The sequence below is a fragment of the Nyctibius grandis genome, chromosome 4 (genome assembly GCF_013368605.1).
Source record: "Nyctibius grandis isolate bNycGra1 chromosome 4, bNycGra1.pri, whole genome shotgun sequence".
NCBI classification, from domain to species: Eukaryota; Metazoa; Chordata; class Aves; order Nyctibiiformes; family Nyctibiidae; genus Nyctibius; species Nyctibius grandis.
Window position 1 is genome coordinate 1,678,117 of NC_090661.1, and position 27,854 is coordinate 1,705,970.

At 66.6% G+C, this 27,854-nt stretch overlaps 5 protein-coding genes across 8 annotated transcripts; 2 read left to right on the forward strand and 3 right to left on the reverse strand.

Annotated features, from left to right (window-relative positions):
* Nucleotides 1–5,620: 5,620 nt before the first annotated feature.
* On the reverse strand, nucleotides 5,621–7,683 carry LOC137663006 (membrane-spanning 4-domains subfamily A member 15-like). The gene is made up of 6 exons (XM_068399819.1): nucleotides 7,571–7,683; nucleotides 7,277–7,396; nucleotides 6,978–7,034; nucleotides 6,622–6,753; nucleotides 6,263–6,376; nucleotides 5,621–6,180 (listed from the first exon to the last, which is right to left on the reverse strand). Exons 1-6 carry the CDS (start codon nucleotides 7,658–7,660, stop codon nucleotides 6,064–6,066), a joined length of 630 nt encoding a protein of 209 aa, XP_068255920.1. The 5' UTR covers nucleotides 7,661–7,683; the 3' UTR covers nucleotides 5,621–6,063.
* Nucleotides 7,684–8,651: 968 nt separating this feature from the next.
* Nucleotides 8,652–10,381, reverse strand: LOC137662855 (uncharacterized). The gene is made up of 6 exons (XM_068399577.1): nucleotides 10,312–10,381; nucleotides 10,025–10,197; nucleotides 9,509–9,621; nucleotides 9,197–9,330; nucleotides 8,952–9,110; nucleotides 8,652–8,869 (listed from the first exon to the last, which is right to left on the reverse strand). The coding sequence occupies exons 1-6, from the start codon at nucleotides 10,379–10,381 to the stop codon at nucleotides 8,652–8,654; spliced, it is 867 nt and encodes a 288-aa protein (XP_068255678.1).
* A 936-nt stretch (nucleotides 10,382–11,317) lies between these two features.
* CBLIF (cobalamin binding intrinsic factor) lies at nucleotides 11,318–13,306 on the forward strand. The gene is made up of 9 exons (XM_068399851.1): nucleotides 11,318–11,381; nucleotides 11,460–11,639; nucleotides 11,776–11,919; nucleotides 11,999–12,142; nucleotides 12,217–12,392; nucleotides 12,482–12,719; nucleotides 12,800–12,944; nucleotides 13,018–13,136; nucleotides 13,208–13,306. The coding sequence occupies exons 1-9, from the start codon at nucleotides 11,318–11,320 to the stop codon at nucleotides 13,267–13,269; spliced, it is 1,272 nt and encodes a 423-aa protein (XP_068255952.1). The 3' UTR covers nucleotides 13,270–13,306.
* Nucleotides 13,307–13,639: 333 nt separating this feature from the next.
* Nucleotides 13,640–15,808, forward strand: MRPL16 (mitochondrial ribosomal protein L16). Its single transcript, XM_068397997.1, has 4 exons — nucleotides 13,640–13,725; nucleotides 13,888–13,956; nucleotides 14,068–14,216; nucleotides 15,291–15,808. Exons 1-4 carry the CDS (start codon nucleotides 13,683–13,685, stop codon nucleotides 15,774–15,776), a joined length of 747 nt encoding a protein of 248 aa, XP_068254098.1. The 5' UTR covers nucleotides 13,640–13,682; the 3' UTR covers nucleotides 15,777–15,808.
* A 751-nt stretch (nucleotides 15,809–16,559) lies between these two features.
* On the reverse strand, nucleotides 16,560–27,582 carry STX3 (syntaxin 3). Of its 4 annotated transcripts, none has more exons than XM_068398001.1 (11): nucleotides 27,431–27,582; nucleotides 24,986–25,066; nucleotides 24,788–24,887; nucleotides 24,615–24,689; nucleotides 24,419–24,486; nucleotides 22,453–22,561; nucleotides 22,260–22,333; nucleotides 22,013–22,147; nucleotides 20,625–20,735; nucleotides 16,839–16,939; nucleotides 16,560–16,763 (listed from the first exon to the last, which is right to left on the reverse strand). In XM_068398001.1, exons 1-10 carry the CDS (start codon nucleotides 27,458–27,460, stop codon nucleotides 16,862–16,864), a joined length of 861 nt encoding a protein of 286 aa, XP_068254102.1. In that variant the 5' UTR covers nucleotides 27,461–27,582; the 3' UTR covers nucleotides 16,560–16,763; nucleotides 16,839–16,861. The 4 variants fall into 4 exon arrangements, with proteins under 4 accessions (XP_068254102.1, XP_068254099.1, XP_068254101.1 ...); XM_068397998.1 differs by lacking the exon at nucleotides 16,560–16,763 and adding an exon at nucleotides 18,702–18,816 and having other exon boundaries at nucleotides 16,854–16,939; nucleotides 20,639–20,735; XM_068398000.1 differs by lacking the exons at nucleotides 16,560–16,763; nucleotides 16,839–16,939 and adding exons at nucleotides 17,409–17,495; nucleotides 18,702–18,816.
* Nucleotides 27,583–27,854: the final 272 nt, after the last annotated feature.

Consider the following 27,854-nt stretch of genomic DNA (forward strand, 5'->3'; position numbering starts at 1 on the left):
GGCATCCCCTCCGAGGGGGAGATTCCACCCCCTGTGCAGTCTTGGGCGAGTCCTCTCCATCCCTGGTTGTGGGCATCGTCGCCACAATCACACCTTGAATCCTGTGTCCAGTTCTGGGCCCTGCACTGCAAGAGAGATGTTGAGGTGTTGGAGCGAGTGCAGAGGAGGGCGACCAAGCTGGGGAAGGGTCTGGAGGGTCTGACCTCCGAGGAACGGCTGAGGGAGCTGGGGGTGTTTAGCCTGGAGAAGAGGAGGCTCCGAGGTGACCTTAGTGCAGTCTACAACTACCTGAAGGGAGGTTGTAGCGCAGTGGGAGTCGGCCTCTTCTCCCGGGCAACCAGCGATAGGACAAAAGGACACAGCCTCAAGCTTGGCCAGGGGAGGGTCAGGTTGGACATTAGGAAGCATTTCTTCTCAGCAAGGGTCATTAGCCATTGGAAGGGGCTGCCCAGGGAGGTGGTGGAGTCACCATCTCTGGAGGGGTTTAAGAAAAGCCTGGCCATGGCACTTAGTGCCCTGGTCTAGTTGCCATGGTGGTGTCAGGGCAATGGTTGGACTCGATGATCCCTGAGGTCTCTTCCAACCTGGTTGATTCTGGGATTCTGGCTCCGGCGTGGGCCCGGCCGGAGCTGAAGGGGAAGGAGCTGCGGTTGTTTCCGTTAGGAAATGAGAGCTCAGCCTGGGAACGGAGCCACCACACATGGCGAGGAGCTCCCGAGGGGCGAGCTCGGAGGCCCCTTCCTCCCTCCGCCGGCCACCACGCTCCAGGTCTGCCGGAAAACATCTATTTCCTTCGTGGCCACCATCCCCATCTGCTAGCCAGGAGGGCTGGGGTCCTCCACAGTGGTTTGTGAGGACCCCCCTGGGTTCCCTGGACGTTCAGTGGGTGTGGGGTGGGACACTGGGTGCTGATCCCTCTCATCCTCATCCTCCCCTGTGCTGGAGAGCTCTGGCACCACACAAGAACAAAGCTGCTGGGCAGAAGGGGATGAAGGACAAACCTTCACCCATGAGACCCGGACATGGTCTGGTCTGGTTCGGGGAGCGAGCGGGAGAGCACAGGGCTGGTGGACATGGCTCTGGGACCCTGCTTGGGCTTTTTCCTTCCTTGGAGGCTGCGTGGTTCCTTGGTGGGACAGCAACATTTGGGTAGAGGGTTCCAGCAGCACGTCCCCATCAGCCCTGTCTCTCCCTGAGCCTCTCACCACAGCCCCAGGGAGGGATGGGACCCTCCGCAGCCCAGTTCCAGTGGAGAATTGTAGGAGCAGGTAGAGCAATTTCTGGAAGTGCCTTTTCCTTTCCCTTGGCCCTAGAGGGAGCTGAGACACCTGCTTTGGACACACGTCGCCTCCAGAGCTCGGCAGAGGCTTCCAGCGCTGGGGCCAGCGGTGGGGTGCGATCCCCAGCCCTGTCCCAGGGGATGGGTGGCACCAAACCTGGGCACAGGCTGTAGGTCATGGCCACGTCTCCTGGGGAGCGCAGAGGGACCAGCAGCACGGCCACATCCTTGGCTCTGGAGGTGCTGGAGTGAAGCTGGCCCACGTAGCTGGGGGAACTCCCACCAAACCAGCTTAAATCAGAGCTGGGAGGACAAAGACCTGGCTGGCCAAGAGCATCTCCACCCCAGGACCCCCATCCCGCAGCCCCAGCGTGGGAGCGAGCCCTTGGCCTTGGAAAGGGCCCCAACTGGTGGCTGCAGCTTTCCAGGACAAACACGGACGTGGATGAGATTCAACCATGTTCATCACCCTCCCGATACCTCTTAGCCTTTAATTTCTCCTGGTAACTCGTCAATGTGTCTCTGTGGAGGGAGAACCACCTCTCTGGACACCCCCATGGTCTCGTTGCAGCACGCTGGGGTGAGGAACAACTTTAGCACCCGTGGAAACGTTGGGATCCCCTCCTTAGCCCTTTCCACAGCCTCCAGCATAAGCAAGGGCTTGTGTTCCTGGCCTGACACGGGGGGATTTCCTCCCAAATCCACTTTTTCAGCTTCCTTAAAGCATTCCTGACGCTTCACCCAGCAACAGCCGTGACTGCCCTCGCCTCGACAGCCGCCTTGGGTGAAAAAAACCCCTTTTCCAAGCAAAGCATCCGTGGAGAAAGCGCTTTTCCCCTTGCTAAATAAAGCCAGGGCCAGCTGGGGATGGCAGGAGCCCAAGGTAGGATGTTAACGGTTTATTTTGGAAGCAGATGCCAGAGGAGGTGAAGCTTTGCAACGTCTGGGCTGGAGCAGATGCGGGGAAGCGGTGAGCCCCGGCGGTGGAGCCTTCCAGCCCTTTATTCGCAGGAATTTCTGGCTTCGCTGATATATCCGACGCGTTCCGTGGGTTTTAAATTTCTTTAAGCGGAGTTTTGCTCTCCTGACAGCTGGAAATCTTTTCTTTGCTGATTAATAAATCTCCAGGAGGGAGCTCAGCGCCGGGGCCGGGCGAGACGGCTGCCCCCAGAGCCACGGGGGGGCTTTTGGCACGGCTGGAGGAGGACAAATACACCCAACGACTCCGTCGATGGCTCCAACAACAGCCCCACGTCCCTTAGGATGTCACAGGGGGGACGGGGCGCTGAGGTTTGGGGGGGGGTCAGGACAAGTTTACAAGCCTGGTGGAAGCACAAGTCCTCTTTCCAACCCCAAAAGCCTCGTGGTGGTTATTTTTTCCCAAAGAAAATAGAAATGCTGCTAGCAGAAAGTTGCTGCTTCCTGTGAAAAACTTTATATCCTCATAAAAATACCAAAAAAATCAACGTTTTGCTTTGCCTCCAAGTGTTTCTGGTTCTCACAGGGCTGTTGTGATGCTGGAATGAGAAAGCCACATTTTCTGGGGCAGGTTTCAGGGTTTTTGGGTTTTTTCTTCTTTTAAAAACAAAGCAGCTGGCTTGTCTGCGTGCTTTTCTGATGCCAGCCCTTCTGTTGTCACCACAGATTAACACGCTGCTCTGTAATCCAGGGCTGTGGGCTACGTTGTCCCCTCTGCGTGTCCCAAAAACCCATAGAGGGAACCTCCACCGAGGGTGGTAAACACCAAGGTGTCCATCCTGGGGCAGAGGCAGGCAGGGAGGGTGGAGGTGCTGTGAAACCCCTCGAACAAGGGGGTTCAAACCCCCCAAAAGGCTTTTGGGCAGGAGTGAATCAGGCAGGGTCACAGAATCACCGAATCAATGAGGTTGGAAGAGCCCTCTGGGCTCATCGAGTCCAACCATTGCCCTGACACCACCATGGCAACTAGCCCAGGGCACTAAGTGCCATGTCCAGGCTTTTCTTAAACCCCTCCAGAGATGGTGACTCCCCCACCTCCCTGGGCAGCCCCTTCCAATGGCTAATGACCCTTGCTGAGAAGAAATGCTTCCTAATGTCCAACCTGACCCTCCCCTGGCCAAGCTTGAGGCTGTGTCCTCTTGTCCTGTCGCTGGTTGCCTGTGTTTGATCCCTTCACTCCTGGTAACGCTCCTGATGCTGCAGAGAAGCTCCAGCACATCTCTGAGGCTTCCCTGATGCACCACAGGGTTCCCGGGGTGAGGACACTCTGCCCCAAGAAGGTCTCTCCAGCCCCATCCCGGTGGGAGAAGCAGGATTGCTCCATCCCAGCGGTGGGACTGAGCTGCTGCTGGGGTGACTTGGGGCTGGTGACGCTCCCCGGGCACGTGTCCCCAACCCCCTTCCCACCCTGACCCTCTCCCCAGAGCTGCACCCTCCCCCTGCCCTCTGCTTTACTGGGGATGCTGCGAGGGGAAGCAGACATCCCCCCTAGCTCAGCCCCCGCAATCAGGATGCGGCCAGGAGCCCATGGGACAAATTCTGCCACTGTCACCACCACGGTGGGCTCAGGAGGGGACCCATCCTCACCAGCACTGCCAGCCTTTGCCCCAGCATTTCTCCTGCCCTCGCTACCACCTTCCTGTCTCACCAGCACCACGTGGGTCCCTCCCCATCACCCCGCCGGGTCCCCAACCCCTCTGTGGTCCCTGCCACCCGCTGTCCCCAGCCCTGAGAGGCACCCACACCTCCCCAGGAGGTTTCAGGGTGGCAAATTCATAGAAGTATAGAAAAGAAACACGTTTCCATGGAGCCTTAAAACACTTATTCCTGCGGCACGGGGCAGTGGGATGCTCTAGGGGGAAATAAGAGCCTGATGCTGGTGGAGAATGAGCCAGGAGGGACCACCACGCTGGGCAAAGGCAGAGGGACCCGCCAGCCTGGTTATGGGGGGGTGGCAGGGCTTTGTGGTGACCCCCGTGGGGCTGGAGAAGCTCCTGGGAGAGGAGGGACGGGAGGGTGAGGAGCTGTAATGGGCTGTGAACGCGGGGTGAGTGGAGAGAGCTGCTTCATCCCGCTCCCCCCCGGTCCCTGGGGCTTTTCCTACCTAACTGGCTCATTATTTTTTCAGAGCTGGGAACAGAAATAACTGACAGCGAGTGAATAATCCATGAGGCTTTGGCTGAGCAGCACGAGCGCTGTCAGGGCAGGGGCAGCTGTTGAAACAAGAAAAACAACATTGAACTCGACCCAAAACTCAAGAGATGGGTCAAACCGGTGCTCCCTGACCCTGTTTTGGGGCTGGGGGTGAGGTTTGGGGGCAGACACTGGCCCCAAAGAGTGGGGGGATGCCCCAGGGAGCAAGCACAGGTAGAGATCCCCCCTCTCAGGGCACCAGCAGCCCATGAGGGTGCTCCCACCCCTCCAAAAATCAGCACCAGGCTCTCCTTCCTCACCCCCAGCAGCTCATTAAACAACCCTTGCTCCTCATTAGCTCCTCCAGCATCTCCCCCTCTTCAGGGTGATTAAGGAGGGAAGTCACTAACGAGCTCATCAGGAACCCACAAACCTCTTTGCTGGTAAAAAATGGGCCAAGAACCCTTTGCTCTCACTTCCTGCCCCCCAAAATGGGTTATTTTTGAGGGGCTGCAGCACGGGGTGAGGTTCAGGGGCAACTCGTCCCCGTTCCCATCGCGGGCGTCCCCGTGTCACCCCCCCCAGAGCAGCCCCAGCCCCGGGGCAGCTCCTCGGCTGCGGTGGGAACCCGGAGCTGCTGCCGTCACTGCCGTCGCCGCCGGCTGAGCAGCTGCTCCAGCAGCGCTAAATATAGTTGTGTACATAACAGGGGGGGGGATTTAGGGCAGCAGATTGCCTTGGGGGGGGGAGCAGGTACCAGGGGGACCAGCTCCAGCGGGGCCAGAGGAGGGTGATGGGCACAGGACCCTCCGCTGAAGCCTGACAGCAGCTTTGTGGGGTGGGGGGGGGGACATTTGCAGCTCCAGTGTTGAGAAATCCCCCAAAAATAAGGAGATAAGACCCGGACGGAGCGTTTATTTCAAAGATAAAATAAAGCCAACAGGATACGAGCCGAGGTAGAAGCTCCGGCGACCCACATGGCTCCTGGGGGCTCTAGAAGCTCCCTGCTACGTGGCCACCAGCCCTCAAGGGCATCCTGAACCCCGCCACGAACGACCCCCAGCAGCCAACTGGGTGTTTACGTGCAGAAACACCCCATGAAGCCCCAAAATTCACCCCCCTGCCACCCTGTGAAGCCCCAAAATTCACCCCCCCGCCACCCCGGAGAAGCCCCATCGCCAAAGCAACCAGCAAGGCAAAGAGCCCCTCTTTGAGACCGAGCGTGGGGGAGTTGGGCAAGGAGGGGGCAAATCTGGGGGGCTCGGTGGCTTTGGGGAGGGGGTACCAGCACGTCGCAGCCTGCAGCGTGGCAGGAGGAGGGTGCCGTAGCCCTGGGCACGGGGAGATGCCTGGGGATGGTTTTGGGAGCGGGGGGCAGGACCCCACGCCGCTGTCTAACGAGGTGCTGGCCCCGAGGACATCGGGGTGGCCAGGAAACCCAAGAGCTGCTGCTTCTGGGGGGGGAAGGGGGACAGGACTCAGCTGTGGGGTCTCTGGAGTCTCTCCAGCCTCTCCTCCGCCGCCCATGCCCACCCATGCCTGGAGCAGCGCGGCGGAGGTGCCAGGGTGCTCCCTGGGGACGGGGGTGCCATGCTGTCCCTCGGAGGAGGTGGGTCATGCAGGGGGGAGGTGGGACGCTGCCCCCAGGAGTCAGCCCGGCCCTGGCTCCGCTTCTAGCTGGGCTGGTCCTTGGGGTCGGTGATCACCTCGGTGTAGCTGGGCGGCTGGGGCAGGTCAGGGGGTGGCACGGCCAGGTCCACCCGCGTGGTGCTGGGTGCGATCAGCATGGCCTGGGGGAGAGCAGAGAGGGGGGGATGATGCTGGGGGTTCACCCAGGGCTCAGCCCAGCTGCCCTTCACCCCCCCACCATACCTCATTGGAGCTGAGGCGGGTGGCCCGGCACCAGAAGTTGGCGGTGGCCACGGCGATGCAGAACTCGAGGATGGTGAAGATGAGCAGCACGATGGAAATCCCATTCCCTGCGAGCTCCAGGAGGGGGGAAAAGCCCGTCAGCAGCACCCAGGAGGAGGAAACCCCACGGCTCAGCCCCACCATGGGGCTGAACCCCGCAGAGGAGCCTGGCAAAGCCCCCCACCTCACCCCAGGAAGGGCTGAGGCACCATCAGGCACCACACCAGCTCTCGGTGGGGATGGAGAAGGGGACAAGGGAGGTCCCAAAGCTGGTCCCAAAGAGGAGGGTGGCAGGGGGTGGTGGCTGTGTCCCCGCTTACCAGGACGAGCTGGTTGTAGCAGTCGAAGCTGGAGCGGTAAAGCCCGTTGAGGTTGAGGTCTACGATGAAGGAGACGATGCCCAGGAGAGCGAAGATGGCGCTGATGACGTTCATGGTCTGGCTGCCCTTCACCTGCGGGCACGGAGAGGCTTTGGGGACGGTGGCAGACCCTAAAGCCCGTGGGGACACCCAAAGCCATGGGGGACCAGCCACCTTTGGGGTTGTTTTCTTCTCTCCTTCCCAGAAATAGCCCTGGCACAAGCCCCCAACGTGGCTTTGCCCTAGCGGGCTTCACCCCAGGGTTGAGCTGCTCCCACCCCCCTCCTCCAGCGGTGGGGACCCCCGGGGACACTCACCGCACACTCCGTGGGGCTCTTCTCCGCTCCGATGGAGAGGCAGCCTGAGATGATGAACTGGAGAGAGGGGGGGGACACAGTCAGCCACCGCCATCACCCCGAGCACCCCACACCCCTGGGGCACCGAACACCCCCCCAGCATCACCCACGGGGGCATGGAGATCCCCGTGGGGCATCGGGAGGCCTTGAGCTTTACAGAACCCCCTGTCCTCAGTCCCTGGGACCCCCGGTGGGCATCTCTCCCGGGTGGGCACCCCTCCTGTGTGGGCATCCCCCCCCCCCAGCCCCCCGTTACGCACGGACACGCCGCCCAGGAAGGGGATCTCGCCGATGACGAAGACGGAGGTGTAGACGTTGGTGAGCATGGTGAGGACGATCCCGAAGCCGATGTGCATGAAGCCCGTCATGATCTGGATGGTCTGTGGGATGGGGCAGGGCGAGAGTGGCACCAACTCGGGGTACCCCCCATCCCCCAGCCCCCCCAGGGGCTGCAGCATCAGCAGCAGGGGCAGAAACCCCCAGGGATGGGGCAAGGGGGGGATTTCTCAGGGGTACCACCCCCCCCATAAGCCACCCCCCCCCCCCAGACTCACCCCCATCACTCGGTTCTTGCCCTTGGGCAGGGTCTCCGCCGTGTACATCACCGCCCGGCTGCCCAGCCGCAGGCTCCCCATCCCCGGCATGGAGGCGGGGGGGGAGGGGGTCCCCGCTGCCCCCCACCGCCTCCTCCTCCTCCCTCCAAGCCCCTGGAGCAGCCCGGTCCCCACCGGGGCCACCGCCCCCTCCCCTCCCTGAGCACCCATTGGCTCTGCACAGCTGATGTCAGAGGCTGCAGCATCCCCCCCCCACCCCGAGCCACCGCCCAGCCCACGCGTGGTCCCCAAGACCCACGGGTGGTCCCCACTGCCCCCTCCTTTTAGGGTGACCCCCCCCCTAAAACCACCCCAGCTGTATGGGGCGGGGGGGGGGGCTGCTGGGTGGTGCCCCCCCCTCCCCAATTCAGGGAAGGGGTCCCAGGGGGAAAGATGCTCAGACCCCAACCCACATGGATGGGAGATGAGGAGAACGGGGTGCCCCAGACCCCCCAGCTGTGTGTGTCCCCCCCCCAGCACAAGCCTGTGGTTACAGGAGGGGAAAAATAAATAGAAATAAATAAAGATAAAAGCTTTTTGCAGCGAGTTCCTGGAAGAAAGATCCACCAAGGGCCATTAGGGATGAAACGCCCCTTCCCCGCAGAGAGCAGGGCTGGGGGGCTGCCCCCCAACCAGGACACAGGAGCCCCCCAAGTCGTGGGGAGCAGAGCCCCTGGGCACCCCTTCCCCAGGCTGGTCCCTGGCTGCAGGAGGGGACATCAAGCTGGTCCTGTCACCATCGTGTCCCCCCCCCACATCAGCCAACCGCTCTCTGCTGCGGTGGCTTTGGACCCAGGGTCATGGTTTGGGGGGGTCCAGCCAAGGGGGTCCCCAGGAGATGCCCCTCCCCAGTTTGGGGCACCCAACCCTCCTTCCCACCCCACGGTGGGCAGTGGGGGCTGTCCAGCAGCACCCCAGTGGGACCCTTTGTGGTACAGGGAGACACTGGGGACATGTCCCACCCCCCATCTCCACAGCCCCCTCCCCACACTGACCCCCACACAGCTTTTCTGCCACGGGTTTATTGCTAAAACAAGGAGGCTCACACGCTGGCAGGGGCTGCAGGAGCAGGGGGGGTCCCGGCGGTGGCCCCCCTGGCTGCGGTGGGGGCCATGGCCACCGCACGGGGCTCCCCCGGGGCCGCCCCGGAGCCCCCCGCCCGGTGCCGCCGCACCGAGCAGTAGCAGCCGGCCGTGCCCACGGCGACGAGGATGGAGCACATGGCCACCATGGCCAGCGTGGTGCCGGGGACAGCCGGCCCTGCGGGGAGAGGCAGCGGGGTGAGGGGGACGGCGGGGTCACCCCGGCCACCCCCCAGCACCCGGGGGCAGCTGGCACTCACCCGAGTCCCTCTTCTCCCCCCGCACCACGGGGACGGAGGGGCGTCGAGGCGGTGCCGTGGTGGGCGCCGTGGGGTGCCCCGAGGGGCCCGGGGACAAGGTGGGCAGAGGCGAGAGCAGCCCCAGGGGACCGAGGTGGCCGCTGGCTTCCCCCAGGAGCCCTGCAAGGAGAAGGCCATCAGGCACCGCTGGGCACAGGCAGCCCCCCCGTAGGGTGGTGGGTCCCACCCAGGGGGTCCCCACTCACCTCCGTTACCGTGGATCAGCCGCCGCCGCCGGCCCCCGCAGCCGGCCCCAGAGCCGCAGCGTCTCCGGTGAGCGACGGTGGAGCCAAAGGGGACCCAGGTGGGTTGGATGGCCCCGGATGAAACGCTGCCCGTCCTGCCCCACAGAGCGTCCTTGAGTGGGGTGACGGGCTCCCGGGGGGGCACGCAGGGCACCGCTGCGCCCACGTCCCCACCAGTGGGCACCCCTTTGCCCAGGATGGGTGGGAGGACCAGGATCCCATCCTGGATGGCACCCAGGGAGCACGTGGGGCTCCACGGGGGTCCCCGCTTACCTGGGGTAGTGACAGTCCACGGGGAGGGAGAAGGGGCCAGCACGAGCCACGGGCCCCCCGGGCGAGGGGCGGTAGTGGAGGATGTTGCTGTAGCGGATGCTGTCGGGGAGGAGCTGGGGGAGACGAGCAGACGTGGGGCTGGGGGTGTCACCTGGCCCAGGGCAAGTGTCCCCTCCTTGTCCCCAGCCACAAAGCTCCTCGGTAACATCCCTGCTCACTTTAACCCTCGCACGAAGGGTGGTTGTCCCCATGGGTGCTGCTGGGGTGCCTCCCCATGGGGACCACGCCAGGGGGACAGCAGGACCTGGGGGTCCAGCCCTGGAGCTCACCCCACATGTGGGTGCAGTGACAGCGATGGCAGGACCCACCACGCCTGTGTCCCACGTGGCTTGGGTGCTCATGGCCAAGGATGCCCCGACGCTGACCCTCCCCTGGGGGTCATTGTCCCCCTCCTTCCATCCCACACCTGCCCCGAGGAGAACCACCCTCGGGGACACCCTCACCCCAGCTCCTCACCTCCAGCGTGGTCCCGCAGCCCTCGAGCGGGTGCTCCAGCCAGTACCTGTCCCCGTCAGCGGCGGTCACCCCGCAGCCAGCTCCTAGGGTCAGCTCCCCACTAGCCACACGGCTCCCCAGGAGGCCAGCTGGCACCGCCACGGAGAGCCACGTGTGGCCACATGTCACCGAGACTGCAGCAGGGCGAGGAGAGGGAGGGCTGAGCCAGCTCATGGGGGACCCCCAGACCACCCCCTCCCCAGGGAGGGCAGCCAGACCCCCCAAGACCCCCCCAAACAGCCCCTTACCCAGGGCATCCTGTGCCCAGGCTGTGGCCACCAGAAAGAGCACGAACCACCTTCTCCAGAGAGCCTTCATCACGGGGAAAGAGGAGGAGGAAGAGGAGAGGCAGCCCCCACTGATGGCTTTTACACCTGGGCCAAGGTCAGGGGGCCGTGGCTCTCCCAATGGGAGGGTGGGTGGTCCCCGCAGCCCCATGCCCAGCCCCTCGCACCCACCTGGGGCTCGTCTCTGCAGAGCTCTGCTCCTCCCATGGGGCAAACCAAGGGCCCCTGTCCCTGTCCCTCTCCCTGTCCCTGCCCGGGGGGTGACAGAGAAGGTGGCGGGTCGATCTCTGGCCGTGTGCTGCCCTCCTCACCCCAAAAACAGGCTGGTCCCCACACGGAGGGTGACAAGAGTGACCACTCTGGGGAAACTGAGGCACAGAAGGGCACTGACCCCTGTCCCTCGGGCTGTGCAGGGACGAGGGGGGCACAGGGTTCACCCCCAGCCTGCCCTCCCCATCCTGGCATGGGGCAGCAGGCAGGCGAAGGGGTGACAGCGGGGGCACCCAGACAGGGGTGGGCAGTAAAAATTAAAATTATTATTATTAAAATCCAGTAAAACAACATCCTGCTGTCCCCGAGGCTTTGTGGTAGCAGGATATGGAACCAGTTAGACAGGACTTGCCCCTCGCCAGCCCCTGCTGCCACCCCTGGGGTTGGCATTGTCCTCCAGGGCTGAATCCCACCCAGCCCCACAGGTATCGAACTGGTATGACTGGTCCCTCAAATGGATTTCACCGATTTCCAGTGACCTCAACCGGAAAACCACTGCCCATCCCCTGCTGTGACCCTCCCAGCTCCGTGGGACACCCTTGGGCGCACAGATAAGCGGCGCTTGGCAGTGCCAGGCTGGCTGCAGGAAGCCAGACGACGGGTGAAGGGCACCAGGAGTAGCTAAAAGCGGAGCGGACGCCCAGAGACGAGTGACAACGGGACTGTGCCAGCCTGAGCGGCCCTTCTCCTCCTCGGGATGCTCGCCCTGGCTTTCGGGGTCCTGCTGGCCCTGGCGGGCGGCATGGTGGCCCACCGCTGCGGTGAGGCATTGCAGGGAGGGGACCCCGGTGAGGTCCCGCCGTGAGTGCCAGCGGGGTGCCCGGCCCCTCTCCTTCCAGTCGCCCCACACCAGCTGGTGTCCGAGATGCTGCAGAGCCTGGAGGACTCCGTCAAGGAGGACGAGCTGGCCAACCCCAGTGTCCTGCTGGCCATGAACCTGGCCGGGGCCACCGGCGGGGCCACCCGCAAGTGGCTGCTCCAGGAGATACAGGAGGAGGCTGTGAAGAGAGCCCAGAAAGGTAGGGAGGGGTGGGGGGTGCACCCATGCTATGGCACCCAGTCCTGTGGGCTTGGCACCGCCGGCTCTCTCCACCCCGGTGCCCACCGGGGTGCCACGTGCCAGCCCACGGCGCGCCCCGGCTCTCGTCCCCGCAGACATGACCTCGGGAGAGGTGGCTCTGTACGTGCTCGCCCTCCTCTCCTCCTGCCACGACCCCCAGCGCGTCCATGCCCTGGGGCAGACCCTCGACCTGCTCCGCGTCCTGCAGCAGAGGACGGACGAGGAGATGGCCAGCCTGGGTATGGCAGGAGGGCACGGGGTGCCCGGGGTGGGCATCTCTCCCTCCCCACGCCCACCCCCCATCTCTTTGCTTTGCAGAGGCAGAGGGCATCCCAAAGACCACCCTGTACAGCGTGAGCCTGGATGCCCTGGGCCTGTGCCTGGCAGGGGTGGGTGGCTACCAAGGGGCATCTGTGGTCCTGGCCAAGCAGGTGCTGAGCCCCGAGAGCCACCTCTCCGTGGGTAAGGGACCCCTCAGCCCCCTCCGTGTCCCCTCCGCTCGCTGGGGGCTTGGCAGTGACGCCGGGCTCCCGCAGACACCCGTGCCATGGCGGCGCTGGCGCTGGCGTGCACGTACGGGCAGACAGACCTCCGTGAGGTGCGGGACCTGCTCTGGGAGGCCCTGTCGGCGGTGACCAACGGCTTCCTCGACGAGCAGGACGAGGGGGACGGCATGATCGGGAACATCTATGACATGGGGCTGGCCCTGCAGGTACGGGGCGGGGGGGCTGCGGTGCCACGACCACCCAGCCCCGCTCCCGGGGCTGCTCACGCCGCCTCCCTCCTCCTCCTCCTCCGCAGGCGCTGGGAGCCACGGAGGAGTTTTACGCCCCACGGGTGTGGGATTGTGCCCAAGCCTTCTCCGTGGTGTACAGCCATGACTACCGCCAGCCCATGGCCATCGCCCAGGTCCTGCCTGCCCTCGTGGGCAGATCCTACCTGGATGCGGCCGGCCTGGACTGCGCGGCCAGCGCCCGCACGCCCCCGAGCCTACAGCCGTCCCTGTCCCCAAAGCTGGGCACAACCGGGGCTCACAGAGGTACGGCTGCTCCCACCCGGAGCACCCCCAGAGCCTGTGGCACCGCGGCGGGCGCCCACCCTGCCCCTCTCCCCTCCCAGCGGCCCCCATCACGGTGCACTACTCCATCATCAACAAGCTGCAGGGAAGGCACTTCAGCTACACCACCTCGGTGCAGGTCCCCGGCGGCTCCACGCTGCTCAAGGTGCTGCAGGCTGCGGAGAAGGAGAAACCGGACATCTTTAGGTGAGAGCCAGGGAGAGGGGGGTGCCGGTGGCATCTCCGCACCGAGCCCCGAGCCCACCCGCCTCCCCGGCAGCTTCCAGACGAAGCAGACGTCCTGGGGTCCCATGGTGGTCTCCATCCACGGGCTGGCTGCCAACGCAGAGGACAGGACCTACTGGCAGTTCCTCAGCGGCGGGGAGGCCCTGCAGGAAGGTGGGTGGCTAGGAGTGGGGGGCACGGGGTGGCCACGCCGCCCCGGCCTCACCCCCGTCCTTCCACCGCAGGGGTCGGCACCTACAAGCCGCGGGACGGGGAGCACATCCAGGCCATCTTCAGCACCTACTGAGGCCGCCGAGGGACCCCGGGCCCCCACCGTGGTGGCAATAAAGAGCCATTTGTCGCACAGACCCTGCGTGTGCCTCGCAGACACCCCCCCCCCCCCCCCGCACCCCTTGGGGGACACAGGGCCTGGAGCCCCCCATGGGGCCGAGGCCTTGGGGGGAGGGTTGGGGCATGGGGGGGGCTCTTTGGGACACCGAGGCGGGTGCGGGAGGGCTGCTCGGCGGGGACCGGCACGGGGTGGGGGGCCGGGGGGGACGGCGTGGAGGGGGTGGATTCCCCCGGAACTAAAGTTCCTCGCCACGTTTCCCGGGGGGAGGGGGAAAAACGGACCGTAACCGGAAGTGTCCCCCGCCGGACGGCTCTGGCGGGCGCACGGCCGCATGGCGGCGCCCTGGGGGAACTTCCGGCGGGGCGGCGATGTGGCGATGGCGGCTCCCGCGGCCGTTCCCGGCGGGAGGAGGTGAGGGCAGCCCGGGCAGCGCTCCCGGGTCGAACCGGGGAGCGGGGGGGAGGGCTCCGGTATCGCGTCCTGCCTTAACCGGGAGGCGTTGGGGACCGGGACCTCCCGGGAAGCGGGGCCCTCCCCGGTGCATCAGGCCCCGCTCTGTGTCCCCCCCCCCAGGTCCCGGTGGCGCCGTCGTGGTCCCCCGGGCGGGTCTCAAGAAGTACGTGCTGCCCCCGGACTACAGCGGTAAGGGGGACACCCGAGGGGACACCCCCCCCCGCCACGGGGATGGCGGAGGCACCCCCCCGCCCTGCACCGGGGGGACCCGGTGACCCTCCCACGCGTGTCCCCCGGTAGGTATCACCTTCCCGGAGAGGACGAAGCTGAAGTTCATGGACAAGGTCCCCGCGGTGCCCAAGGTCAGGCGGGAGCCTCGGCGGCTCCGTGACATCCGCGGCCCCTCCCGGGTGGCCACCGAGTTCACCGAGGGACAGTACGGGATCCTGGTGAGGGGGACGGGGCCCTGCGCCCCCCAACCGGGGCAGGGGGGCAGGAGATGGGGAGGGGGGGTAGGGAAGGGGCAGGAGGTGGGGAAGGGGGGGTAGGAGGTGGGGAGGGGGGGTAGGAGGTGGGAAAGGGGGGCAGATGGTGGGGAGAGGGGGCAGGAGGTGGGGAGGGTGGGGCAGGAGGTGGGGAAGGGGGGGGTAGGAGGTGGAGAAGGGGGGGGTAGGAGGTGGAGAGGGGGCAGGAGGTGGGGAAGGTGCAGGAGGTGGGGAAGGGGGGGCAGGAGGAGGGGATGAGGGGCAGGAGGTGGGCAAGGGGGGCAGGAGGTGGGGAAGGGGCAGGATTGGGCCCCCCCTGAACCCCTCAGTCAGAGCCAGGGCAAGGGGGGTGAGGGGGCAGGAGGTGGGGAAGGGGGGGCAGGAGGTGGGGAAGGGGGGCAGGAGGTGGGGAGGGGGCAGGAGGTGGAGAGGGGGCAGGAGGTGGGGAGGGGGGGCAGGAGCTGGTGAAGGGGGGCAGGAGGTGGGGAAACGGGGCAGGAGGTGGAGAGGGGGCAGGAAGTGGGGAAGGGGTGGGGAAGGGGGGGCAGGAGGAGGAGAGGGGGTGAGAGGTGGGGAAGGGAGGGCAGGAGGTGGGGAAGGGGGGGCAGGAGGTGGGGCGGGGGGATAGGAGGAGGGGAGGGGGTGAGAGGTGGGGAAGGGGGGTAGGAGGTGGGGAGGGGGCAGGAGGTGGGGAAGGGGGGCAGGAGGTGGGGAAGGGGCAGGATTGGGCCCCCCCTGAACCCCTCAGTCAGAGCCAGGGCAAGGGGGGTGAGGGGGCGGGAGATGGGAGGGGGTAGGAGGTGGGAAAGGGGGGCAGGAGGTGGGGAAGGGGCAAGATTGGGCACCCCCTGAGCCTCTTAGTCAGAGCCAGGGCAGGAGATGGGAGGGGGCAGGAGGTGGGAAAGGGGCAGGATTGGGCCCCCCCTGAGCCCCTGCCTGGCGCTGCGCCCTCCCGTGGGGGGTGAACCCCCACCCAAAGCAGCGCCGGGTCCCTCAGCTGCCCCGTCCTTCCCCCCCCCCACCCCCTCCACCCCACAGGCGTTGGGGGGTGGGTACCTGCACTGGGGTCACTTCGAGATGATCCGCCTGACCATCGGCCGCAGCATGGACCCCAAAACCATGTTCGCCGTGTGGCGCGTGCCGGCCCCCGCCAAACCGGTGACGAAGAAGAGCCTGGGCCATCGCATGGGGGGCGGCAAAGGCCCCATCGACCACTACGTGACGGCGGTGAAGAGCGGGCGGCTGGTGGTGGAGGTGGGCGGGCGCTGCGAGTTCGGGGAGGTGGAACCTTTCCTCACCCAAGTCGCCAAGAAACTGCCCTTCCCCGCCACGGCCGTGAGCCGCGAGGGGCTGGAGCAGCTGCGGCGTGAGGAGGAGGAGAAGAGACTCAACAACCAAAACCCTTGGACCTTCGAGCGCGTCGTCGCCGCCAACATGTTGGGGATGCGCAAGTACCTCAGCCCCTACGACCTGCACCTCAAGGGACGCTACTGGGGCAAGTTCTTCCTGAAGCACAGGGTGTAACGAGCCGCCCTCATTAAACCTTCCCACAAGAACCTGCGGTGGTTGGTTGGAGGGGTAAGGATGGGGCCTGGTTGACTGGAGAAGTTCCAGCTGACTGGAGAGATGGGACGAGACCAGAGGAGGGCGATCAAGCTGGGGAAGGGTCTGGAGGGTCTGACCTCCGAGGAACGGCTGAGGGAGCTGGGGGTGTTTAGCCTGGAGAAGAGGAGGCTCAGAGGTGACCTTAGTGCAGTCTACAACTACCTGAAGGGAGGTTGTAGCGCAGTGGGAGTCGGCCTCTTCTCCCAGGCAACCAGAGCTAGGACAAGAGGACACAGCCTCAAGCTTGGCCAGGGGAGGTTCAGGTTGGACATTAGGAAGCATTTCTTCTCAGCAAGGGTCATTAGCCATTGGAAGGGGCTGCCCAGGGAGGTGGTGGAGTCACCATCTCTGGATGGGTTTAAGAGAAGACTGGACATGGCACTTAGTGCCCTGGTCTAGTTGCCATGGTGGTGTCAGGGCAATGGTTGGACTCGATGAGCCCAGAGGGCTCTTCCAACCCCATTGATTCTGTGGGGCTGGGAGCACCCTGGAGGTGACCCCCCCAACATCAGGGCTTGTCTCAGCAGAGCGTGGGTGATCTCTTTATTGAGGAGGGCTCCCACGTGGGTGACTGTGGCCGAAATCGGCGCAAACGAGCTCGGAGCGACGGGGGAGGCTCCTCCTTGCACCCTCCCGGCGAGGCAGAGCCCTCCACGCTGCCCCGGGGGATCCGTGCCGCCGAGGAAGGGGGGTGCTTTTTGGGGGGGGGGCCGGGGAGGATGGGGAGTGAGGAGGGCGAGCTCGGGGCGGTGGGAGGGGTGGGGTGGTCTCGGTGGGCTGCGGTGGGAGGGGTGTCCTCGAGGCTCCGGGGACGAGGGCTTGGCAGGTTGGGTCCCGGGGTCTCTCTGATGGCTGGAGCTGCGGGTGGGATCGTCCGGGCGGTGGGGCAGGAGGGGGAAAGGCCACCTGGAGGAAGGGGACACGGGTGCAGGGTGGTACCAGGGACCCCCAGTGCCACCCTCCCGCCCCGCACCCGGTCACCTGGAGGGCAGCGGGCGGGGGGCTCAGGCGAAGATGCTCCCGATGCTGGCAGCCAGGATGATGGCGAGGACGATGCAGCAGATCATGATCATGATCTTCTTCTGCGCGGGGAGAGACGGGCCGTGAGGGGGGCGGTGGGTGGCACGGGGAGGGGGGGACAAGGGACAGGGGCTGGGGGGGGCAGTGGGGCAGGTGGGAGCTGGTCCTGTGCAGCCCCGGGACGTGGCTGTGCTGGTGTCCCCTTGGGAGCAGCGTGTGGGGAGGGGACGGGTCCTCGGCCAAAGCCACTGGCTGTGGCCACCACGAGCTGAGCTGGGGCCACGCTCAGCGCAGGCGTTGGGTGTCCAGGGGTGCCAGCACCCCGCTGTGTCCCCACAAGAGCTGGGGGACCAGGAGAAGGCGATTGATCAGCAAAGGGACAATGAGTAGGTGAGTCCTGTCCCCTTCCCGTGGGGGACACGAGGGGCAGAGCCTGGGGGGGACATTGGGGACAGTCTGGTGGGAGAAAGGGCTGCGGTGGTGGGACCCCTCGGGGGGGGAAAGCCGAGCCGGGGCCTGGGCAGGAGGTCTGGGGGGAGCGGGGAGAGGAGGGGGCCGGGCCGCGGTGCCGGGGAGGGTCCCGCAGGGAGACGTCGCCGCTGGGACGGTTGGAAGCGTCTGGAGGAGGGAAAGGGGGAGATGTCGGCTGGGGGGGAAGGGGACGGGGGGCTGCGGGGACGGGGGGAGCGGGGACGGCGGAGACTGGTGTGGGGGACACGCGGGCAAGCACGGAGACAAAGTCCAGAGCCCCGAGCACCGCAGAGCCCCACACCGCAGACCCCTGAGCACCGCAGAGCCCCACACACCGCAGCCCCCCGAGCACCGCAGCCCCCTGAGCACTGCAGACCCCCAAGCACCGCAGCCCCCCACACACCATGGACCCCCGAGCACCGCAGACCCCCGAGCGCCGTGGACCCCTGAGCACCACGAACCCCACACACCACGGACCCCCAAGCACCATGGACCCCGCAGACCCCTGAGCACCACAGAGCCCTGAGCACCACGAAGCCCCACACACCGCAGACCCCCGCAGCTCCCTGAGCACCGCAGCCCCCTGAGCACCACAGCCCCCTGAGCACTGCAGACCCCCGAGCACCACAGCCCCCCAAGCACCACGGACCCCTGAACACCGCAGCCCCACACACCGTGGACTCCTGAGCACCGCAGACCCCCAAGCACCGCAGCCCCCCACACACCGCAGCCCCCCGAGCACCGCATCCCCCCAAGCACCGCAGACCCCTGAGCACCACGAAACCCCACACACCGCAGATCCTCAAGCACTGCAGCCCCCCAAGCACCGCAGACCCCCGAGCACCGCAGACCCCCGAGCACCGCATCCCCCCAAGCACCGCAGACCCCTGAGCACCACGAAACCCCACACACCGCAGATCCCCAAGCACCGCAGACCCCCAAGCACCGCAGACCCCTGAGCACCATGGACCCCCAAGCAACGCAAAGCCCCACACGCCACAGACCCCTGAGCACCGCAACCCCCCGAGCACCATGGTGCCCCACACTCTGCAGCCCCCTGAGCACCGCAGCCCCCCGAGCACCACAGACCCTCACACACCGCAGCCCCCTGAGCACCACAGACCCCCGAGCACCGCGGAGCCCCACACACCGCAGCCCCGAGGCCAGCTCGCACCCAGCCCCCCAGCCCCAAAGGCAGCACCAGCAGACACCGAAGCCCCCGAGAGCCAGACCCCACCATGGCACCGCAGACCCCCACGGGCACTGGGGACCCGTCCCTGCCCGCTGTCCCTGAGCCCGCCGGGGTGCCGTGGCCCCACGGTGGGGTCCCCCTGCCCACCCCCTGACACTTACACACCACAGCCCCCGCCTCGGGGGTCTATCTCTTGTTTAGCCCTACGGAGAGGCCGATGATGAGGGCAACTATCCCCAGCAAGAGCAGCACTACCGCCACCAAAACCAGCATCTTCTGGAGGGGGGAGAGGGGACGGGGACTGGTTATGCCTGCCCCATACTGGGGGGGGGGACACAGAGAGCAGAGGGGGGCACAGAGGAACCCAGAAGAGCCAGAGATGCTGCAGACCCGGTGGCAAGGCAGGAGGGGCTGAGTCCTCACCAGCTCATCACACCCTGAGGGTAGGAGAGGGCTGGGCGGGGGGAACAGAGCTGCCAACCCTGTGGAGGTGACGATGGAGGAGCAGGGAGCGTTGGGGTGGCTGGAGGTTACTGGGGGGCAGGTGGGAGCTGTTGGGGTCGTCTGGGGGTAGTTGGGGACACAAGGGATGGCTGGGGGACAGGAGGGGTGGCTGGGGGACGCGAGGGGTGACTGGGGGACACAAGGGATGGCTGGGGGACAGGAGGGGTGGCTGGGGGACTCAAGGGGTGGCTGGGGGACAGGAGGGGTGACTGGGGGACACAAGGGATGGCTGGGGGACAGGAGGGGTGGCTGGGGGACTCAAGGGGTGGCTGGGGGACAGGAGGGGTGGCTAGGGGACAGGAGGGGTGGCTGGGGGACGTGAGGGGTGGCTGGGTGACGCGAGGGGTGGCTGGGGGACACAAGGAGTGGCTAGGGGACAGAAGGGGTGGCTGAGGGACACGAGGGGTGGCTGAGGGACGCAAGGGGTGGCTAGGGGAGAGAAGGGGTGGCTGAGGGACAGAAGGGGTGGCTAGGGGACACAAGGGATGGCTGGGGGACAGAAGGGGTGGCTAGGGGACACAAGGGGTGACTGGGGGACACAAGGGATGGCTGGGGGACAGGAGGGGTGGCTGGGGGACTCAAGGGGTGGCTGGGGGACAGGAGGGGTGGCTAGGGGACAGGAGGGGTGGCTGGGGGACGTGAGGGGTGGCTGGGGGACGCGAGGGGTGGCTGGGGGACACAAGGAGTGGCTAGGGGACAGAAGGGGTGGCTGAGGGACACGAGGGGTGGCTGAGGGACGCAAGGGGTGGCTAGGGGAGAGAAGGGGTGGCTGAGGGACAGAAGGGGTGGCTAGGGGACACAAGGGATGGCTGGGGGACAGAAGGGGTGGCTAGGGGACACAAGGGGTGACTGGGGGACACAAGGGATGGCTGGGGGACAGGAGGGGTGGCTGGGGGACAGGAGGGGTGGCTAGGGGACAGAAGGGGTGGCTAGGGGACACAAGGGGTGACTGGGGGACACAAGGGATGGCTGGGGGACAGGAGGGGTGGCTGGGGGATGCGAGGGGTGGCTTGAGGACACGAGGGGTGGCTGGGGGACACAAGGGGTGGCTGAGGGACACAAGGGGTGGCTTGAGGACACAAGGGGTGGCTGGGGGACACGAGGGGTGGCTGGGGTACAGAAGGAGTGGCTGAGGAACAGAAGGGGTGGCTGGGGGACACAAGGGGTGACTGGGGGACACAAGGGGTGGCTGGGGTCACGAGGGGGTCTCAGGGCCACTGGAGGATACAGGGAGATACTGGAGGGACAGAAACGGTGGCTGGGGGACAGAAGGGGTGGCTGGGGGGTACAAGGGGTGGCTGGGGGACAGAAGGGGTGGCTGAGGGACACAAGGGGTGGCTGAGGGACACGAGGGGTGGCTAGGGGACAGAAGGGGTGGCTAGGGGACACGAGGGGTGGCTAGGGTCACGAGGGGTGGCTAGGGTCACGAGGGGGTCTCAGGGCCACTGGAGGATACAGGGAGATACTGGAGGGACAGGGAGATGTGGAGGCACATGGGGGGGGACACTGGGGGTGCCTTTGGGGTGGCAGGGGCTATGGAGGGGACACTGGGGGACACTGGGGCTATCGGGCTGTCTCACCCTCCTGGCCTCACTTTGGTACTTCACGGCCTTTTTGGTGTCAGCCACGGCTCGCTCCACGAAGCCCACGGACTGGTCCATGTTGCTCTCGATGCGGTCGATCATGGCTCCCTACGGGGGGGGGGTGGGGGGGGCGGCGGGGCGCAGGCAGCGAGAGACAGAGAGAAAAGGGGGGGACACCCAAGCTGAGAGCACCCCGGGGTGCTGGCACCCACCCTGCGTGCCTGGCCCTGGTACTGGCGAGCCGCCTTGGTCTGCTGCTGTGCCCGCTCCACGTGCTCGGCCGTGCGCGCCATGTGCTGCTCCACGTTGTCCAGCAGCCCACCCTGTGGGGACGGGAGAGGGGACACTGTGGGTGGGGACCCTGGGGGACAGCCCCACGGCATGTGGCATGGCCCCCCGGCATGTGGCACAGCCCCCAGCGCAGGTACTCACCCATCCCCGGGTGCACGCAGCAGCTCCTCGCATTGCATGGGGGGGGGCACAGAGAGGGGCTCAGAGAGGGGCCAGGACCACCGCGGGGTGGGTGCACCCCTGCCTCCCCCCACAGCCCCCCCATGGGCTCGGGTGCTGCGTGGCCACGTGGGGACTGGTGCACTGGTCAGCACCCAGCCCCGCGTGGCTCCATGCCTGCGTCCCCATGCACAGGTCCCTGCTCGTCCCCATTCAGCCCCACGCACAGGTCCCTGATTGTCCCCATGCACAGGTCCCTGCTTGTCCCCATTCAGCCCCATGCACAGGTCCCTGATGGTCCCCATGTGCTGGTCCCTGCCTGTCCCCATACAGCCCCATGCACAGGTCCCTGATTGTCCCCATTCACAGATCCCTGCTTGTCCCCATGTGCTGGTCCCTGCTTGTCCCCATTCAGCCCCATGCACAGGTCCCTGTCTGTCCCCATGCACAGGTCCCTGATGGTCCCCATGTGCTGGTCCCTGCCTGTCCCCATTCAGCCCCATGCACAGGTTGTTGCTTGTCCCCATGTGCTGGTCCCTGCCTGTCCCCATACAGCCCCATGCACAGGTCCCTGCCTGTCCCCATGCACAGGTCCCTGCTTGCCCCCATGCACAGGTCACTGATTGTCCCTGCTCGTCCCCATGCACAGGTCCCTGATGGTCCCCATGTGCTGGTCCCTGCTCGTCCCCATTCAGCCCCATGCACAGGTCCCTGCCTGTCCCCATTCAGCCCCACATACAGGTCCCTGCTTGTCCCCATGTGCTGGTCCCTGCCTGTCCCCACGCACAGGTCCCTGCTTGTCCCCGTGCAGCCCCATGCACAGGTCCCTGATGGTCCCTGCTTGACCCCACACGCAGGTCCCTGCCTGTCCCCGTGCGCAGGTCCCTGCTGGTCCCCACTGGTCCCCAGGTCCCCGTGTCCCTGTGCCGCCGTACCTGGTTCTCCACCAGCATGGCGATGTCCACGAACATGTCGTGCAGCTCCTTGATGCTGCTCTCCAGCCGCACGATGTCCTTGTGCCGCCCCTCGATCTCGCTCAGCGCCTGCTTCGAGATCTGCGAGTCCATGATCTGCAACGCGCCAGGAGGGGGGTGAGGGGCCAGCAGGGGGGTGGGGGGATGGCAGCGGGGTGGGGGGTGGTCCTGTCACCCCCCTGTCCCCCCCTATCCCCCCCCAGCTCACCCCCGAGGTGAAGATGGAGGGGTTCCCACTCTCCAGCATCTCCTCCAGCTCCTCGTCCGTCGTGTTCTTGCCGGCTGCGGGCACATGGCGTGAGGCCCCGCCCACTCCCTCAAGGGGGCGGGGCTTGTGTGGCCTGGCCCCGCCCACTTTGACAAGGGGGCGTGGCCTGTGGGCAGGGGGCGGGGCCACGCACTGATCTCGAGCTGTCGCTGGATCCGGCCCTTGCTGCGCTCTCGGAAGTCGACCTGCGCCTCGTTGTACTTGGTCATGACCTCAACGAACTTGCGGGACAGGACGGAGTGCTGGGGACGGGGACACGGGGCTGGGGACGCCGCGGGCATGGCACCTCCATGGCACCCGGGGGACATGACCCAGGGTTGGGGACACGGCGGGCATGGCACCTCCCCGGCACCCGGGGGACATGAGCCAGTGCAGGGGACGGGGACACGGGGTTGGGGACACCACAGGCATGGCATCTCCCCATCACCCAGGGGACACGACCCAGTGCTGGGGACGGGGACACGGGGTTGGGGACGCCGCGGGCATGGCATCTGCCCAGCACCCACGGGACATGACCCAGGGTTGGGGACACAGCGGGCATGGCACCTCCCCGGCACCCACAGGATATGACCCAGTGCTGGGGACGGGGACACGGGGTTGGGGACACCGTGGGCATGACATGTCCCAACCCCAGGGGACAGGACCCAGTGCTGGGGACAGGGACAAGGATATGGGGCAGGGAACACCACAGGCATGGCATGTCCCAACCCCAGGGGACAGGACCCAGTGCTGGGGACAGGGACAAGGATATGGGGCAGGGGACACCCCGGGCATGGCACCTCCCTGGCACCTAGGGGACAGGATGCAGTGATGGGGACAGGGACATGGGGCTGGTGACACCCTGGCCATGGCATGTCCCCAGCACCCAGGGGACACGACCCAGTGCTGGGGACAGGGATGGGCACATGGGACGCCCCAGGTATGGCATGTCCCAACCCCAGGGGACAGGACCCAGTGCTAGGGACAGGGACAGGGATACGGGACACCCCGGGCATGGCATGTCCCCACGGGCCGGTTTCCCCGGGCCAGGACCAGGGACAGCGGCGCGAGGCCGGGGACACCCCGGGCACGGTCCCGGGGGGCAGCACCAAGGACAGCGGCGTGGGAGGGGGCGTGGGGACACCCCGGGCACAGGACACCCCCCCCCCCAGGGGACAGGGCCAGCTGCTGGGCACGGGGACACCCCAGGCAACGCACATGGGGATAGCGGACAGACGTGAGGACGGGGACGTGGGGCTGGGGCCATCCCCAGCGTGACACAGCGCCAGCGCAGGGGACAAGATGGGGTGCTGGGGATGGGGACGGGGAGCCAGAGCAGTGACAGTGTGGGCATGGCGTGTCCCCAGCCCCAGGAGATGGGGCAGGACAAGGTGCTGGGGCTGGGGACGGGGGGCGTGAGACCCAGGGGACCCAGGAGGTGGCACGTCCCAGGCCATGGGGGACAGGACAGAGTGTTGGGGACAGGGCAGGGGGACATGAAGCCTGGGAGTGCCCCAGGCATGGAGTGGCTGGGACGGGGTGCTGCTGGGGACAGGGGACAGAGACGGGAGATCTGGGGACACCTGGGACATGTCACATCTCCATCCCATGGGGGACAAGGTGGGACGGGGTGTGCAGGGTGTGGGAGTGCTGGGTGGGGACAGGGGATGGAAATGGGGGACCTGGGGACATCTGGGACATGTCGCATCTCCATCCTATGGGGGACAGGTTGGGGACAGGGTGGGACAGGGTGCTCAGGATGTGGAGGCACTAGGTGGGGACAGAGGATGGAGACCTGGGGACACCCAGGACATGTCACATCTCCATCCCGTGGGGGACAAGGTGGGACAGGGTGGGACAGGGTGCTCAGGACGTGGAGGCACTAGGTGGGGACAGAGGATGGAGACCTGGGGACACCCAGGACATGTCACATCTCCAGCCCATGTGGGACAGGTTGGGACGGGGTGGGACAGGGTGCTCAGGATGTAGGGGCTCTGGGTGGGGATAGAGGATGGAGATGGGAGACCTGGGGACATCTGGGACATGTCACATCTCCATCCCATGGGGGACAGGGTGAGACAGGGGGCGTTGGGTGGGGACAGCGGGGTCCCAGAGCTCACCTGGGACTTGCGTATGCGGAGGTCGGCGGAGGACCGTGCCTCGTCCTGCTCGATGTTCCTCTCCATGCCTGGGGAGAGCCGCACCCCAGCCCATCAGGGACCTTCCCCCAGTGTCCCCAGCACACCCTGCCCTTGCCGTGGGGACAGGGGGACCCGCGGGGGTGGGTGACACGGGGGTGGGCACGCGGCTGCTCACTCTTCAGCTTGTTGCGGACGCTGTTGGCCATCTTCTTGATCTCAGCCGTGAGCTGCTCCAGCTCGTCTTTGGTCTCTGCGGGGTCACAGCACATGAGGTGGGGAAGCCACCACGGGAATGTCCCTGTGGAGGGGACCCATGACCCTGGGGGGGGACATGTGGCCACCACTCACTCTGCTCGGGGATGGGGGCCGAGAGGATGATGCTGTAGAGCTTCTTGGCCTCCTCCACGTTCTCCGAGATCTTGTCGATGGTTTGCCGGGTCTCCTCGATCTAGAGAAGCCCAGGAGGATGTGGGGGGGGGTCATGAGGTGGCTGTGCACCCCCAACCCCCCCCCCCACCCCTCAGCCCCCCCCAGCCCCCTCCCCACCTCCGAGAAGAACTCGTCCATGAACGTCGTGTTGTCGACGGCGATCTCCAGCTCCTCGGTGTCATCGTCAGCATCCTGCTTCTGCGGGGTACGGCGGGCAGAGCTCAGGGGGGACACCCCCTGCCTGCACCCAGATCCTGGGGACACCCCCCTGCCTTCACCCAGGGATTGTGGGGACACCCACCTGCCTGCACCCAGATCCTGGGGACACCCTCCTGCCTGCACCCAGGGATCCTGGGGACACCCCCCTGCCTGCACCCAGATCCTGGGGACACCCCCCTGCCTTCACCCAGGGATCCTGGGGACACCCCCCTGCCTGCACCCGGGGATCGTGGGGACACCCCCTGCCTGCACCCAGGGATCCTGGGGACACCCCCCTGCCCGCACCCAGATCCTGGGGACACCCCCCTGCCTGCACCCAGATCCTGGGGACACCCCCCTGCCTGCACCCGGGGATCGTGGGGACACCCCCTGCCTGCACCCAGGGATCCTGGGGACACCCCCCTGCCCGCACCCAGATCCTGGGGACACCCCCCTGCCTGCACCCAGATCCTGGGGACACCCCCCTGCCTGCACCCACAGCCTGGGGACACCCCCCTGCCTGCACCCGGGGATCCTGGGGACACCCCCCCCTCGAGTGACAGCCACCCCACGGGGCCATGGTGGCCACCAGGAAGCAGGTTCAGGGAGGGGATGTGGTGGCAGCAGCCATGGGGACGTGGTGGCACTGGGAGGGGGGGGACATCTGCAGCGGGGGGGGGGTTGTGTCACATCTGGCTGGGGGGGGGTTGTGTCACATCTGGCTGCGCCCGGCCGGGGAATTAAGGGATTGCTGGGCTTGACCGGAGGGAGGGGACGGGGACAGGGCTGGGGACGAGGTTTTCTGGTCCCAATGACCACCCCACAGCAGGTCTGAGCAGCGCCGGGGGGGGGGCCCAAAGGTGGCTGCCGCCCATCACTGCGGCGTCGGGGCTGGCACCCTGGGAAGGGACGGAGCCGGGAGCCTGTGGGTGGGGGGTCCCGTCCCGCCTCTCCTCGCCCCCCTCAACTCCACCATCACCCCGGGGAGGTGCCCGGTGCTTGGCTGCGGTGTCCCCAGAGAGGGGGGGACAGACCCCGGCTGGGGACCCCCTGCTCCCCCCTGCCTCCTCCCACCGCCGGAGTAAAAATAAAATTAATCCCTTCGCTCCCTCCCCCGCGTTTTATCTGGTGGCTTCGTAATCCCCGTTAAATCCCCCGCCGCGGCCGCCCGCCCCACGCCGGGGCCCGGGCAGAGGGTTGGGGGGCTGCTGAGACCCCCCCCATCATCCCCGGGGGACACGACACCGGGGCAGCGGGGCCCCACGGGAGGAGGAAGCGGTGGCGTGGGGCACGGCATGGGGTGCTGGCCCCCGCGGGCACCCCGCATCCGCTCCCGACCCCCCCAAGGGACACATCCCCCTGCCCCACACAGCGCGGGGGGGGGCTGGTGTGTCCCCATTGCACCCCACAGCATGGGGGGTGCAGCCCTTGGCCGGGGGGTTGCTCTGCCCCCAAAAAACCCCTCCTCACCCCAAAACACCCTTCCCCACCCCAAAACGACACAGCAGGCTGGTGTCCCCCCCCGTCCCTTCTGTCTGACACCCCCATTGCCGTGGGGCTGAGTCACAGGGCCCCCCAGCCCCATGGTGTCCCCATCCCCATCCCCATGACACCCCCATGCACCCTGGGGCGGGGTCTCGGTGACATCCATCCCCGTGGTGTCCCCATCCACCACAGACCTGTTTCTCAGGGCCCCCCATCCCCATGACACCCCCATGCACCCTGGGGTGGGGTCTCAGGGCTCCACATCCCCATGACACCCCCATGCACCCTGGGGTGGGCTCTCAGGGTCCCCCATCCCCGTGACACCCCCATGCACCCTGGGGTGGGGTCTCAGGGCTCCACATCCCCATGACACCCCCATGCACCCTGGGGTGGGCTCTCAGGGTCCCCCATCCCCATGACACCCCCATGCACCCTGGGGTGGGGTCTCAGGGTCCCCCATCCCCATGACACCCCCATGCACCCTGGGGCGGGGTCTCAGGGTCCCCCATCCCCATGACACCCCCATGCCCCATGGGGTGGGCTCTCAGGGCCCCCCATCCCCATGACACCCCCATGCACCCTAGGGTGGGGTCTTAGGGTCCCCCATCCCCATGACACCCCTATGCACCCTACGGTGGGGTCTTGGTGACATCCATCCCCTTGATGTCCCCATCCACCACAGACCTGTGTCCCAGGGACCCCCGTCCCCATAAAGTCCCCATGCCCCATGGGGTGGGGGCTCAGGGACCCCCATCCCCATGACACCCCCATGCCCCATGGGGTGGTGGCTCCAGGACCCCCGTCCCCTTGACACCAGTGAGCCCCGGGGACCCCCCCCCACCCCCCGAGGTGTCTCCTCCGCCCCAGGGGGTCCCTCACCGCTTTGAGCTGCTCCAGCCGGTCCTTCATGGTGTCCCCAAGGGCTGGTGGGGCGCAGGGCGGGGGGTCCCCGTCCTCGCCCACCGCAGGGATGGGGGATGCCGCCCTCGGTCCTCGGGGCCTCCTACATCCAGCCGAGGTGGCGGGTGGCCCTGTCGTTGTCCCTGTCCCCAAGCCCCGGGGCTGTCCCTGCGCTAATCCCCGGTGACAGGCACAAGGAAGGCACCGAGGGGAGGGACGAAGTGGAGCCACCCTTCACCTGGGACACCCGGGGACACCGGCCCCGTTAAAGGTGACGGTTGTGGGTGCCCCCGGTCACCCCGGGAGGTGGCAGCGAGGGCGGATGTGGGGTGGCAGCGGCTGGGAGGCGATGAGGAAGCTGGTCCCCACGGGGGTCACGCGCTGGCGACGACGTGTCCTCACG